The sequence below is a fragment of the Thermobia domestica genome, chromosome 2, assembly GCF_964235325.1.
Source record: "Thermobia domestica chromosome 2, izTheDome1.hap1.1, whole genome shotgun sequence".
Taxonomy (NCBI): Eukaryota; Metazoa; Arthropoda; class Insecta; order Zygentoma; family Lepismatidae; genus Thermobia; species Thermobia domestica.
In genome coordinates, this window is record NC_137455.1 from 290012788 (window position 1) to 290026998 (window position 14211).

General features: G+C 34.5%; 1 protein-coding gene across 1 annotated transcript in view; it reads right to left on the reverse strand.

Annotated features, from left to right (window-relative positions):
- The window catches only part of LOC145678566 (putative peptidoglycan muropeptide transporter SLC46), a 147180-nt gene that overhangs the window by 33214 nt on the left and 99755 nt on the right, over nucleotides 1-14211 (reverse strand). The window contains exon 5 of the mRNA XM_081748868.1: nucleotides 3939-4095. Coding sequence (XP_081604994.1) covers nucleotides 3939-4095 — 157 coding nt within the window. The remainder of the gene's footprint in view (nucleotides 1-3938; nucleotides 4096-14211) is intronic.

Genomic DNA, 14211 nt, shown 5'->3' on the forward strand with positions numbered 1-14211 from the left:
AATATATTCCCCTTTAAACAAGAAGTATTTGAAGAACCAAGAATCAAAGTTGAATAAATACCAATCGATGTAAAACGCCAGAACATTGCATTAAAATCAAGATTAGAAACATGGAGATTTACAACAGATTACAAACCACAAGATCCACTTGAACAATATATTACTGCAACATCTAAAGCTATATCAAACAGATTACAAATTAGCTTAAGTAAACATAGTTCATTGAAAGCTAATCTTTATATAAGTTGTACATATAAAAAAGGTGAAGAAACTCAAAACTTCTATTTTAACACTGAAAACCAAGAAATATATCGATCAAGTAATCTAAAGGAAGAAATAACTAAGATGAAACAAAGATTAAGAACAAAAATGGATGAGTTCCAAGTTAGAGGTTCTGGTTGGGCTCTTATAAACATTAACTTTTTACAACTAGCAATCGCCAAATATACACCATATAGAGGATCAACATATATAGAATTACCTAAACAAATTCAAAACAACAAGGCAGTAATTAATGTAAAGAATGAAGATGAGAAATGTTTCTTATATTCATTATACAGAGCCCTATATCCTGCAAATTCACATCCTGAGCGAGTACCAAAAAATAATGAGCTTTTGTTAAACTTAGAATCTAAATTAAAAAATATTCATTTTCCTGTAAAACTAAACGATATTCCAAAAGCTGAAAAATTACTTGATATTTCTATAAATGTTTATGCATATGATAAAGACTATTCAATCTATATACTACATCACACACAAAACAAGCAAGAAAATCATGTCAATTTATTATATGTAAAAGAACAAAATGAAGACCAAGTTAAAACACACTATTGTTGGATTAGGATTTAAGCAGACTAGTATGTACACAGTTAACTAAAAAGAGAGCTCGAAAATATTTATGTGATAGATGTTTGTTATACTTTTACTCTCAAAATGCTTTAAATAAACATGAGCAAGATTGTTCGTTAAATGAGCCAGTAAAAATAATAATGCCTGAAGAAGGTAAATGTGTTGAATTTAAAAACTACCAATACATAATGAAAATGCCATTTGTGATTTATGCTGATTTTGAATGCTTGTTACACAAAGTTATGGGTTGTAAAGAATGTTATCCAGATAACGAGCCATATACGAAAAAATATCAACAACATAAACCATCTGGATTTTGTTATTATGTAGTAAAGAACGATGGGAGTAAATCCAATCCTGTTTTGTATAGAGGTAAAAACACTGCTAAGAAATTTATAAGACTGTTAACAAAAGAAGCCAAACACATATCGAACATATACAAACAAAATAACGAATTACCATTAACAAAAAGTCAGAGAAAAGAGTTCAATGAGTCTAAATGTTGTTATTACTGTAAGCAGGAGTATACTAAAGAAAATCATAAAGTTAAGCACCACGATCATATAACAGGAAAATTTGTAGCACCTCTATGTAATAACTGCAATTTAAAAGTCAAAGTACCAAAGTTTGTACCAGTGATCATACATAACTTGACAGGATATGACTCTCACTTGTTTATAAAAGAGCTTGGATGTAATAAAGAAGAAATAGATCTAATACCCAATAACGAGGAAAGATACATATCATTCAGTAAAAGGTTGGAATTATTAAATTGAAATTTGTAGATTCATTTAGATTTATGGCTTCTAGTCTAGACAAATTGTCATCGAACTTGAAACCTGAGCAAATGATACATACGCAACACTTTTATCCTAATCAAGAACAGTTTCAACTTGTAATAAGAAAAGGTGTTTACCCATATGATTATGTTAACAATTGGGATAGGTTTAGAGAAAGAAAATTACCACTAAAGGAAGCATTCTTCAACAAGCTTATGAACACACATATAAGTGATGATTATGAACACGCAAAGAAAGTATGGAAAACATTTGACATTAAGAATCTCGGACAATACCATGATTTATATTTGAAAACAGATGTATTATTGTTAGCAGATGTGTTTGAGAACTTTAGAGAAACATGTCTTAAAGCTTATGATCTTGATCCTGCTTGGTATATGACGGCACCAGGTTTAGCTTGGGATGCAATGTTAAAGATGACAAATATAAAGTTAGAATTGTTGTGGGATTATGATATGGTATTAATGGTAGAGAAAGGTATAAGAGGTGGAATTAGTCAATGCTCAAAAAGGTATGTAAAAGCAAACAATAAGTATATGGAAGATTATGATAAGAACAAAGAAGATTCTTACTTAATGTATCTAGATGCCAATAACTTGTATGGATGGGCAATGAGTCAATATCTGCCGTATAAGGGATTTAGATGGTTAAGTGAAAATGAGATTAAAGAAATAGATTTCACAAATATACCTGATGATTCTGATACTGGTTACATATTAGAAGTTGATCTTGAATATCCTAAAGAATTACATGACTATCACAAAGACTACCCATTAGCTCCTCAAAACATATGTCCGCCTGGTTCAAAACAATCGAAGCTATTAACAACCCTATATGACAAAGAGAAATATGTAATTCACTATCGAAACCTAAAACAATGTTTGTCACTTGGATTCAAACTTAACAAGATACATCGAGTAGTAGAGTTCGAGCAATCAGATTGGTTAAAGAAATATATTGATTTAAACACACAGATGAGAACGAAAGCAACAAAGGATTTTGAAAAAGACTTCTATAAGCTCATGAACAATTCAGTTTTTGGAAAGACTATGGAGAATATTAGAAAGAGAGTTAATATCAAACTTGTAAGTGATGAGAAAAAATACGAGAAACTTGTAGCAAAACCGAATTATAAGAGTACTACAGTTTTTACGGAAAATTTAGTAGCAGTTCACATGAACAAGGTTAAAGTGCAATTTAACAAACCGATTTATGTTGGTATGTCAATTCTAGATTTATCAAAATATTTAATGTACGATTTCCATTATAATGTGATGAAACCAAAATATCAAGACAAAATAGAAGTATGTTATACAGATACCGATAGTTATATATACCATATTCAAACAGAAGATGTGTACAAAGACATGAAAAATTACATTGATTACTTCGATACGAGTGATTACCCTAAAGATAACAAATATAGGATACCACAAATCAATAAGAAAATACTTGGTAAGATGAAGGATGAAATTAAAGGTACAATCATAGAAGAGTTTGTGGGTTTAAGAAGTAAGATGTACAGTATTAAAGCACCTCAAATAGATTTAACAGATAAAGACTTTAAAGGTAAGTTCGATAAAGAAAAGTGTTGTAAGAAAGCTAAAGGTGTTAAGAAGTGTGTTGTGTATAAAGAACTTTCATTTAACGAATATAAGGACTGTTTGATTAGCCAAAAAGAATATTATAAGAAGATGAATTTGATTAGAAGTTATAAGCACGATTTGTACAGTATAGAAGTAAATAAGTTAGCTTTAAGTTGTGTAGATGATAAGAGATGTGTTTTAAAGGATGGAATCAATACCCTACCATGGGGTCATTATAAGTTAGAAGAGTTGTAGTTTTAGATGTAAGATTTTAGATTATAAGTTTTAGATGTAAGTTTTTATGATTTTAAATGTCATAAAAGCATATTCGATCTCACTTTGGGGTATGCAACTTAGTACAGTTTCTTGGGTCCTTCTGTGTTGACTAAAAATATATACGAAATGTGTTAGCTTGGAGTTTTGGCCCAGAAGTAACCACCCCTAACTACTAGTAACGATTTATCATTTGATTTTCTCACTGATATTCAAATCTTCCTTCCTTACATCTACACGATATAATATTGTTGAACACTTATTCTTTTAGAATTTTAATTTACTATATTAATGATTTGACAGCGAAAGCTTCAAAATATTGATTTCACACAAAGCTCATTTTTTTATATTCAAAATAACTTTTGGATTGAAAATTCTATGGCACCAAGAAGAATTGTTTGTATGTAACAAAATATTAGATACTTACACGAAAATGAATAATGCTGGAAATGTTAAGGCTCCTCCCAGAAGGTAGAAAGCACCAGGAATAATATGTAATGTATATACATATAGCGAACTGTACATTGGACTGTAGACTAGAGGAACAATGGCTTCTATCACGCCGAATACTGAATTTACTTTGCCTGCAATTAAGAAAAGATGCCATTACTAAATACCACAGAGTTTAAATTGTAACAAGTGACAAGTTAAATCTTAAGAAATACAAAATGGAATCTTTCAGTTTAACGTCCCACGTTTATGCCCTTTAGGGCCAAGGGAGACGGATGATTAAGGCAAGTAAATGATTATGGAAGAATTGGTAGAATGAGAATATGGGAGGAAACCTGAGTACCCCACGAAACACAGGGATCGAAACAAAGCCTCACGCACCAGAGGTAGGTGCGCTACTACTGAACCACCGTGCCCCCAATTAAATGATACAAAAATTACTAAACAGTCCTACATGATTAGGTTTATTTATTCAAAAATTAACCACCTTTTCATCACCATGATTATTTAAAATGTGATGAACGGTTTAATTCGGACCCGAGACATAAAGATCTACATCTACTACTAATTTTGTCTCACAGAACATGAATAACATCCATTTTGATCCATTACACGAAGTTCTCAAGCAATAGTTTTTATAAGTTTAAACGAGCTTTGTCATGAAGTATTTTCGCACGATTGTTTGTAATAATAAAGGTATGAAACAAATTTTTCTTCTGCAAATTTTAAGCATTCTACGTTTGTAATCATAACTGCTCAGCATTATAGAAGATAGCGCAGCTGTAATACATTGTCAAAATAGTGAATATGTAAATGATTTTACTACACACAACTTGTCAAGAAATTACTTGTTACACGTATGGAAAATTGTAAGGCTTTTTTTTCAAGAGGGACGGAAAGACCGACATACAAACGTAGTCGCATTCATCCCCCATACACACGTACACAACACACCATGATGCACGTACGTATGTACACAGGAGTTCGTGTAAGAAGATAATACCTAGGTATTTACGCATATTACATAACTTTATTAATACAGCAAACATACTATAGTACCTTAGTATTTTACATAGAATATATTCAATAACAGTTTTGGTTTAACGTCTCATGATTATGCGCCGATGCTAAGGGAGATGATATAATAATAATGAAGGGAATAGTGAAATTAACAAAGTGAGAGAGAACTGGTAAAACACCAACAAATCTAAGTACACGGCATCTGTTCACCACAAAATCATCTTGGCAACAGCTGTGATCGAACCAGGGACCCCATGCACCAAATACGATCTCTACCACTGAGTCATAGATCCACATGAATATGCGACCCACAAATACTATAACGTGTGAGGTGAGTAAGCAAATTTACATGTTTTGATATGTATTTCGAAGAGCTGAACTCACTTCGAAAATCTAGGGTTGTACAATTATCCCACACCCCCTTGCCACACCCTGTGGGTGTCCATGGTCGCACCGCACGGAAACGTACTGCGATGAACATTCAGAACCGTTCGTACGATTTATTTCCATGAAAATTACGGATCTTCGGGATCAGTAAGTTAACTCGTCAAACCCGTCCGATGTACTCAGTACGTCGCTAGCTATGCATTAGGTGTTATATTCCGATGACTCAGTATCCTATGTCGTCAATTTACATCTAATATAGTATTGGAAAGAAAAATTATAATACAGGGTGTGGGTAATCATCCGTAGATAAAAGGACAGTAATAGAATCTACCACAGGATCGGACAGAAACAACTAGAGAAATTTCCCTCCTGATCCGAACTTGAGAGATTGAAGATTCACGTGACAAGATTCAGTATTGCATGTTTTCTGGATTTCTTCGGGAATCACCACTAAATCACGTCCAAAATGAGTCATTCAGAGCAAAAGAAAATAAAATCCAATTACCAAATTGACGAAAAAAAGAAGGATAAAATTTTTACGGCACACGTAAGTATATGGAAAATAAATTCTATTTATTATTTTTTATTAAGAATTATTTACATATTTGGACATGAATCTTTTAAACTCTGACAGGAACTTGAGATAGACATCTTAAAGTATGTACGAAATAACAAAGAAAAGTAATTCCCACTTGCACTGAACGCGCCAAGTATATGTCTAATGATCTATATAAAAGGCTACTGATACCTACTTACCACTGGCTAAAGAAAAGGCATAACTTCCTAATAGTCCATCCAGTTTGAGAGTAATGAATTTCAGAATGTAATAGTGAAGTCTTTGAAGTTTGTTTTAACGTCCCACATTAACGCTTTGAATTTTATTGTTAATACAAATGCTGGGGTTACAAATAAAGCGAATGATAACGAGATATTTAAGTGTGATGAATGAGAAAACACTGAGGAGATTATGTGCATACATGTTATCTAGGATTGAACTACTATTCTTCGCAGTAAAGGCGAGATATCTACTACTATCCGTCTAATTACACCGTATGTCTGTAATTGTATGATGTGTTCTTTATGGCTTTGCTTCAACTCAAAATATAAAGTCAGAAAAATATAAATGAATAGCAAAATCAGTATTTTCTAGTTAATTTACTAATACCATATGCGTTACTATATGAGTATATCGCAGAGGCTGATCCTACCTACACCACATACTACATTTTGAAACTACTCACGGTAAAGAGATTATTATTATTATTATTATTATTATTATTATTATTATTATTATTATTATTATTATTATTATTATTATTATTATTATTATTATTATTATTATTATAAAGCGTTTCTCAAACGTTTCCAAGTGGGGAACACTTACATTAATTAGAATGTTCTAATGGCCATCTTACTCTTTTAACTTCGAAACCAAATTCACTTTAAAAAAACGTTTTAAGCATGACACTCTATACCAGTATACTTATCGTATTGTTTAAATTAATTTAATAGTTTAAGGTGTTTGGTTCACCATAACTTCCTTACACCTAGGTATATTTATCGTGTGTGACTGTCCGTCTAGGAGACGGAGATTCTTAAGAGTTACTTGATGGATCACCACCAAACTTGGTCAGGACATAAGAAGGTCAAAAGTTAGGAATCGAGTTAATTTAACCTCTTCACGGATATAGCATAAAATGATGCCAGATATTTATCGGCAAAATAATCCGAATTTTCTTCAAGAAGAGTGCCAACTGAAGGTAAGTAAAAACAAGTACTTCAAAATATTATTTTTACTTACCTTCAATTCGCACTCTTCTTCGTGAAAAAAAAAATCGGATTATTATCCCGATAAATATATGGCATCATTTTATGCTATATCCGTGAAGAGGTTAAAGGACGATATTAAAACCATTTTCGTTTTTTTAACAGTAATAGAGAGAGAAAGAGAGAAACCGTTTTCTCCAATCGATAACCGTCTCAGAAATACATTTTATCTTCATCCTTAACTCTTTAGTGAAACCGGAAGTGACAGAAATCCACTACAACTTCCGGTGCCAATATTCATCTACACAGAGCAAAAACGAAAAGGGAGAGCGGTATTTTGGGGGATCGATTCAGCGTTCTAAGAATAGACACCAACTTTTCTCTTAACCATCTACTTAAACGCAAGTAGCCGAAACCAAGCACTTCTGGTTTCAACATTGATCGCCATAGAATAAAATCCGTAATATATGGTAAGAAGTTTTTACTGTAATCAATTAAGTATCTCAAGAATATATGTATTACATCTCCATTCTAATCTCTTTGCTGAAACCAGAAGTGGTAGAAATGATTTTAACAGTGATTGCTATACAGTGAAAACGATAACAGATACCAAGAAATATTTTTTTGTAATCAATTCAGCGCCCCAAGAATGTATTTCATCATCTCCATTCTAAATTCTATACTAAAACCGGAAGTGATAGAAATCCACTATCACTTTCGGTTTCAACAATAATTTGGAAAATTAAAGTGCGATAGTAAGCAAACTCCTTCAAGTGATGTACACATGACACTGCCACTTGTTTATATTTAATAGAAGATATATATAATTTAGGGATATCATAAAGATTGTATAATAATACACCTGTATTATCTACATTTTAATTGTATACATGTTTAAGGTTCTCAACAATAGCGCGATACACAATCCGTTTCAATATTAGCTTTTTTTAAAATCTTTTTTTGTACTAGTTGTTCGATCTAAGAGAACCAAATGGGCATGACTCGAGAACCTCAACTTTAGAAACACTGCTATAAAATAACTATGCACACGTTCCACGTAAGCTTCGAAGACAGAAGTGAATTCAGCCATTTAATTTATCCATGTGGAAACTAATATGTGATTTTGGAGATGATTGAAGCCCATGTAGCATGCAAGAAACCTGTCTGCATATTTTAACCAAATTACTTGTAAGATCAGAGGAAGCAAAAAGCACAGGTATTTTACAGTTTGAATGATCCGGTTTCTTCAGCCGTGAGGATAATTTTAAAAGCAGTCATTGTGAGATTAGAATGTTCAATCTCCATTCTCGTACTTTAACTGTGCGTGTTGCAACAACTTACGTTACAAATTGCACATTCATAATTACAACAGACAATCGCGGTGAAACAGGAAAAGGAGATCAAGGTAGTTCAAGCCTATATATAACACATATTTACAAAATCAATATAGGCTACTTATGCTTATATGGTGTAGTAAATTCTCCAAATCAATTTAATGGTTTATACGATGCAGAGTTTTGAACGATATTGAGTACACTTTCGGAAAGTATGAACTAAAATATGTTTATAATCCTAAAACACACTTCTTTGTGACACATATTTTATTCGATTGCGTGCTATGCTACTCGCATGTATCATTATCATCATAGTTATTCTGCCATTATTGGCAAGTCAGTTGCCTCAACTGAGAAGCTTCCATGTCCATGGTCTTCCGGTAACCTCTTCATCTTCACGTACGAGTTTTCTGTTTTGATATCATCCATTAATTGTAACCTCCTTCTCTCTCCAGCCACTATACCCTCTAGCACATCCCTCATAATACAGTTCCTTCTTAGCCAATGTCCCAACCAGTTTCTCTTTCTCTTCTTATTACTATACAAAATTGTTCTTTTCTTCCTCACCATTTCTAACACCTTCTTATTTGTTTTTCACTCGACCCAGTTAATTCTCTCCATTCTTCACCACACCTATATTTCTAAAGATTACAGTCGTTTTTCATCACTTTTGCGTAACTTCCATATTTCTGCCCCATACAGTACAGTAAAATACAGTACACGACGCATTTTATGAATCTTTTCTCAACACTTTATTGAAGGCAGGGGCGGATCCAGGGGGGGGCGATCGGGGCGATCGCCCCCCCCCCCCCCAGAAGAGGAAAATTTCCTTTTTTATATATATAAATAAAACCCATCCCAAAAGTAGTAGAATGAGCCCTTAAAAGTAGTAGTATGACAACCCACCGCCCCCCCAAAAGTCGGTCCTGGATCCGCCCCTGATTGAAGGTTCCTCAAAATAGACTTTTCTTCCTCCTAAAGGCTTCTTTCACCATTCCTATTCTTGCTTTTATTTCTCTTCGTAAGTATGGGAAGGTATAGAACGACAATGTCCATCCACCTGTCTCTCTGCCTGTCTGTTGACAGGTATCCAGATGGAAAACAGCCAAAGATAGCAAAAAATTGCTTTTTGATATGCGTTTAGTGTTACAAGAATACTACTTTCGGTCTCAATGCAGTTTAATAGTGTGAAACAAAACTCACTTTTTAAGTTCATATTGCTTGTAGTGTGTCTGACTTGTGTTAACAATAAAACTTAATATTATTTCTGTAATAAGTTTTACATTTTCATTTACAGAATGCTAAGAACAGAAGCTCATCATAACCTTCTACAACAGTTTTTTACATAGATCTTAAAAGTTTACATAGATTCTGTCAAAGTAACAGCCTGTTTAGGTATGTCGTCTACGTGGACAGACTTTATTGTATTTTAATGCTATTATGCATCAATTGATCAAGCGTTATTCTTCGATTTTCGAGATTTTTACATCAGTGAGTAGGAGATAATGTAAATAATGTAAAAAAATTATTGAAACCCTACTATTTGCTAAAACGTTCAGGAAAAGCTATTCGACCAAGCGCCAAGAACTAGATCGTTATAGTAACATGTTTGTGTTTCCTTCAATATCTCAGAACCATGTTTTGGTGCTTGGTCAATTGATGCATAATACCGTCCTAATTAAGTCATGGTTTTGAACACTGACTGAACAAAAATATTAATCATAACATAACAGTGTTTGGGCTTGCCAGTGCCGTGCTGTGGAAATCAGCGCCCGGGGCGAGAGTACACATCGGCGCCCTCCCTCCCAAGAGGCTCGCTCGATTAAATTCTGATGATTCCTCATACGAAGAAACATGTAGCTTTTCATTTCGCTGATTCTCATGCGTGTATACTCTCATACCTTGTAGTTATCTTTTAGTACACGTACAAGTGAGAAAGAAAATTCTAGATTTAGAGAGAAGAGACTTGTGTTCGTTAGAATTACTCTAGGAAAATCGTACATACGCTGCATGTATATGAAAGATGTTTTGGTTCCAGGTCTCACCAGATCATACCAGATTATGTTCTGTCCGGGTCAAACCGAGTCTGAGTCCGGGTGCGAGACTGAGTCACCGGATCTGACTGCTCAAGGAAGTGCTGGAAAAGTCATGTTAACTTTTTTGGGGGACCATAATTGGCCAATTCTTGCACATTATATGCCCTGAAGTCATAATATAAATAGTATGATCTACTCCAACTATCTGTGCGAGAAACTGAAACAAACCAATCTGCAGAGACGACGAGGTCTAATGTTGAATGGTGTACTTTTGTTCCATGACAAAGCAAAACTACACACTGCCACCTCCACATTGTCTACCATAGAAGATCTATGGTTTGAGTGCTTACCTCACCGACCATATTCGCCGGATCCCGCACCTTCAGGTTTCTATCCATTTTTTTTAAACTTAAATATGCACTAGCAAGGGATGTACTTGACCTCGAATGCTCAGAACCGCACGAAAATGTGCTTAGATAATAAATCACTCATTCCAAACAACAATGGTTTTAGTCACAAACAACAGTGGAATGCAAAACACAGTTGTTGTCTGCTGGCGCCATCAGACGATGGTATGTTGTACCTGCATCTTACTCTAGTCGTGCGAATAGTATAGCTAAAGTAGGAGGCTTTCTTTTGGAGTGTTCGGTTGTAGGTTAGAGTGGAAAGAGTGTACACCGATATCATGAGACGAATTAATCCCATGAATGTTGTCAAACTGTTACAGGCAAAGTTGCAATGTGGTGAATATGGAAATGTAATCGGAATAGAGAGTATGGAATTCGCGAATATGTTATATAGCATAATAATTCATAAATGCAATGAGGATGACGCAAGGCTAGGTATAGTGATATTGAAGGACAGGCAGAGATCGTACCTGAAGTTGGCCCCTCCTGCAGTACAAGACTTTCATCACCAGAGTAACCTTCAAGTGAAAGTGAATACGATTCGAACGAACCATCTCCACCCAAAAGAACATTTATGAAGATTATTACAATCGTGGCTTCAACTCATCCAGCAAACTTATTAGGAGCTGTAAATGCATTTGAAGTAAATCAAATTACAAGGTAATATTAGATTATATGACTACCGAACATAGGCGCCGACTTGAAGAAAATATTGGGGGTACAAACGATGAATAAATATATCATCATCATATTCAGCCCTTTTCTATCAAGTGCTTGATAAAAGCCCCCTTCTCCTTCCTCCAAAATCTCGGTCCCTGCAAAATTCACGCTACATTGACCTTCACTTGTCATATGAGTGCTGCTAGTGTTGGTTGAAGCTTCAGTGCTCTATTCAACACCGTTTTGAAAACGGCGTTTTCTATCGAATAAGAAGGCTGTTCCTAATATTGAATTAAAGGCACGATGAAGTTTACGACAGAAATTCTTGCTCCTCTTTGTTAAGGACCCTACCCTTAAATATTGGGGGGGAAGTGTCCCACCCCCTCAAAGTCGGCGCTTATGCTACCGAAACATTATCGAGCTCACTTCAAGGAAAACAGACAGCCACAATTAAAAATGATAAAGGAGTACGTAATATCATAATTTAATAGAGCAAGAGCATATGAATCTGCTGTTCACTATTGACATCTGCGAATGTGGGCACTAGAAGCGTCTAAAAAGGTTGGCCTAGACAATTTCAGATTTGATTAATTTTATCTACAAACTTAAGGTGAATATGACATTTCCTCCAAGCATATTACTACGCTTGTCACACATAAGGACATACAAGATCATATTTTTTCTAGTATTCGTCAGAAGACACAAGGGTTTGTGGAGGAAGTAAACAAATATGTAACAGACGGAAGTGTGGGCAAAAAATGTTTGGATCAGTGACCAAAAAAATGTTTTCAAGTGCACCAAGGCACTTTTAGCCCAGATGTTTCAAAGAAACTTGAAGCAATACGAAACATTCATGTTGAGACAACCAAAAGTGACAAAATGGCGAAAAGTATATGAAAAGCTTTCTAACTACTGTCCTTGATGAACATGTACGTGACAAGGAGAAAAAGGCTATTGCTGTGTGATTTCTGGTTAGGCCATAAAGATCATATTCTGATAGATGAGCATTTTTCGAACAAGCATGTTACGCTCAAGATATTGTCATCTAAGACAACAAACTATTGTGAACCTCTTGATGTGTACTGATTTAGGCCATATAAATTCTACGTAAGAAGGATCGTTGATTTTGTAGAACTACAATGTGAAAAGAACACAAAGTAAAGTTACACAATCGTCATTTCATCATCAGACTTCACCCTGTGCTATGCAATCAGCCTTCTGCACCGAAGTACAAGCCTATGTTACAATATGCTTCGCAAAAGGCAAGTTATGATCTTGACATACCCATATCATCGATTGAAAATGTAATTAGTTTGGCGTTTGATATTGGACTGACTGAATGCATCAGCGCTATTGAATGTGGAAAAATGGTTTAGTCAGATGTGCACTTTATTCTGTTTCACTTTGCTTTGACCACTTGATTGAAATCTCACACCTGTATTTTGAGGACTGAATAGCGAGACAACATTATCAGGTCAGTGAAAAAGGTTTGTTATTCAGATAGTGTGATTCTTTTAAGCAAAGGGAAATACAGGAACCTGTCACGACATGGCAATATAAGTGTTTTTGGTCCTATTATGTTTATTCGTGTTACCAAAGTTTTTCTCTTAGACCATGCATAGGTGATCATTCCAATATCTCTAGTGGTAAGACGTGCAGTTTGCCATGCGAATGGCTCATACCACTGTTTTTGGAATGAGCTATTTACGTTCTAAGCACAGTTTTGTGCGGTTCTGAGTGTTTAAGGTCACGCACATCCCTTGTAACTGGATCGAGGTTCCAGAATGACGAAAAGTCCAATTAGTGGTGCATGAGTAGTGATAGGATGTCCAAAAGAATGTTTCCCTATAGAATTAGTGCCCTTGTCAAGCCCTGGCGTAGGTGCAATGAACTAGGGGAACTAGGTTAAAAAATAGCCATTCTTTTATTTTGCTATCTCTAATAAATATTCTCCAAAAGAAAAAAATATTTATTGAATGAGTCTTGTATAGTGTATTATTATATATTTTTTTCTTTTTCTTTTGTTAGATCATAATATGCTGGCACTCAACACCAGGTTATTGTACCTTTGATGATAGTATTATTACATGTTGTGACGCATTTCCTGCGTTTAAAAGGATAACGTATTATCACAACCACAATGTATTCCTGTGAAAGACATATATATAAAAAAAGCAAGCAATGAGGTGATACATTATGGAAGACCGAGTCCTAATATTTACTAGGACTCTAATTTTATTCTACAGACAAAGACGCGCACAATCCTGGGTGTACAGACCTCCTGAAATCCCGATTTCTCTGTAATTTTAGTCTAAATTTAGGGGCAATTTTAGGAATGTAAATATAATTTATCCTCATATGGGATTTGGAGCCCCGAAAATCTTTGGACACCCAAAATAAATTACTGCGTACATCCCTGCCTATGGGCACATGCTGCTAATAATGAAACTCTCTGAACAACGAAAAAAATTATAAGAAAGAATCACGTATTATTTTTTGTCTATTGATTCACTTTGTTCTGGGGCGAAGTTTAAATATTTCTCTCTAGAATTTGACTACACTGTTGCAAACATTGTCGCTTTCTACAAAACACACTAGAAAGATATGGAACAAGTGATGTCACCTACTGGTTATTACTA